At 35.9% G+C, this 2,319-nt stretch overlaps 1 protein-coding gene across 1 annotated transcript; it reads right to left on the reverse strand.

Moving 5' to 3' along the window:
• Positions 1 to 717: 717 nt before the first annotated feature.
• On the reverse strand, positions 718 to 2,110 carry LOC133778102 (ethylene-responsive transcription factor 5-like). Its single transcript, XM_062217926.1, has one exon. The coding sequence runs from the start codon at positions 1,999 to 2,001 to the stop codon at positions 943 to 945; it is 1,059 nt and encodes a 352-aa protein (XP_062073910.1). The 5' UTR covers positions 2,002 to 2,110; the 3' UTR covers positions 718 to 942.
• Positions 2,111 to 2,319: the final 209 nt, after the last annotated feature.

Here is a 2,319-nt window from a genome sequence, read left to right on the forward strand (position 1 = left end):
GTGCATGTTTCTAACTCCCAATGGGGTTTGATGGCATTATAAAATAAAATGGTGGATGAGAACTCTATATATATATAAACAATTTTGATCACTTGGATGTAATGTGTGAATGTGAAAAAAATACACTACATAAATTAGAACACTTGTGATGACAAGCTTATCATTAGAACACTATGATGACTATGTTTGATAGGTATGAAGGAGGAAATAGCTTTTAGGACTTTTGAATCTTATTTAAGCCTAGATCTTCTATCTCCTAATTTTATGTTGATTTACATAAGTTATAAGTTGTTTAATCTCTTCTCATCATTTTTCCTTCACTTATGTAATATCATTTGTTAATATTATATATTTTGTGTAATTTTGATGGTAATCATCTTGATTAATATTCTCTAACAATATTTATATATATATATATATATCACGACATATTATAATGCCACACTCACATTGCATTAATCAAAATTTCTAATGAATATATATGTCGGTTTTCAAAGATAGTTATTATCCCACCTTCTAGAAAAACAAAACCTCCCCATCTCAATTTTGGAAAAAAATTGCAAAGAGAAATTAGTGGTGCTCAACACAACAAAAATGTGACATATTGTTATTGGTGTAATCTAATATCGGATCTCACACATTGATTTTAATAAAAATTGTGAAAGTATCACTAACCAATCATAAAGTATTACAACATGTGTTATTAAACACTTTAAAATACCAAATAACAACCCTCATTTTTTAAAGTTAGCAAAGATAATTAAAACTTTCACATAAAACAACTTAACGGAATCAAAAAGCTAGTCCCATACAACAACAACAACACAACTCAATCAAATTTTTCCAATTAATGCCACAATTAAACCAAAATATATAAAGGGTAGAAAATATCAGAAAAGTTAATAAATAGTGCAAACAAAAAAGTTAAATTAAAATTCCTGATCATGCAACCATTAATTGTGAATAACCCAACATTGGATGTGGAGATAACGGCGAAAGAGGAGGAACATTAAGAAACCCCTTCCCCTCCGACTCACAAACCGTCGTCCAATCCGACGGCGTCAACGGCATGTCCTTTATATAACTGATGGCGTCATCAAACTCCGTTAACTTCTCCTTCTTCACTGCCACAACCGCATTACATTCAGTGGCTTCTTCATCCTCACGACGTCGTTTCGTCTGGACTACGGCACTGCGTTTAAAGTTTCCGGTTTCTAAAGGAAAGTTGAGTATGGCTTTGGAGCCACGAAGCTTGAAGGCTGCTCGATCGTAAGCTTTGGCAGCATCAATGGCGGTGTCGTAGGTTCCCAGCCAAACCCGGCAGCCTTTTCGTTTCGGGTCTCGGATCTCGGCCGCGTACTTACCCCACGGCCGTCTCCGGACCCCTCGGTAGTGCATCTGGTCTTCCTCGCTCGCTTTCTCCTGTATGGATTCCCGAGGATTCGGATCCCCGAATTGAATCCATTCGGTTTTCGAAGGGAGAGAGATCGTAAGCGATGGCTTCCGGCTCGATTGAGAGCTCGTATGGTTGAGTATTTGGGGTTCGGATTCGAACTCAAACAAAGCGTTGTTAGTTTGAAAGGTTGGGACTCTGGCATCGAAAACTTCAGGTTGGAAATTAAACTCTAAGGAGCTATTACTCAATTGAATAGTGAGATTATTACAGGGTTTGGAAGTTGTAAAATGTATCAACTGCGGCTTCGCTTCTTCGAAATCGTTAGCGTTCGTGTTGGGTAAGAATTGGATTTGATTCGAACTGAAGTCAAAGAAATCGTTGGAGTCTTCCAAGCAGGTTGAAATTTCAAGCATGGAATCAGAGCTGGAGGAGAATGAATCAGATTGTGAAAGGGAGAAGTCGGTATCCACCACTTGATGATGATCAGAAGTAGGCCATTCGTTTTGAGTGAAATTTGAACCAGGACGAATAGGATTAGGAGAGAGATCACCAAGCAGAAGTTGTTTGATGTATTCAAGCTTAGAAGCATCGTTCATGGCCGCCATGTCCGTACGTCTCTCTTCTAATTTTTTTATGGTGATTAAGTTTGGGAACGATCGAGAGAGTGTTTATCAGATTTTGGATAGTAGAAAATGAGAGTGGAAGAGACCTTCATTTATAGAGGAAGAAACATCATCTTTTTCTTATAACATTCATATATATTACTTTTCATGTTATTATAAATATTTATTTATCTATTTAATTCACTAACGTCATTGTTGACTGTGTATATTGTAAAAGTAATTTAGCACTCCCATGATTTAATTAGTTACATTTTTAAATTAGATGAGATGATAAAATATTTTGTACAATAAATAAATATA

This window comes from Humulus lupulus, chromosome 5 (assembly GCF_963169125.1).
Source record: "Humulus lupulus chromosome 5, drHumLupu1.1, whole genome shotgun sequence".
In the NCBI taxonomy this organism is placed as follows: domain Eukaryota; kingdom Viridiplantae; phylum Streptophyta; class Magnoliopsida; order Rosales; family Cannabaceae; genus Humulus; species Humulus lupulus.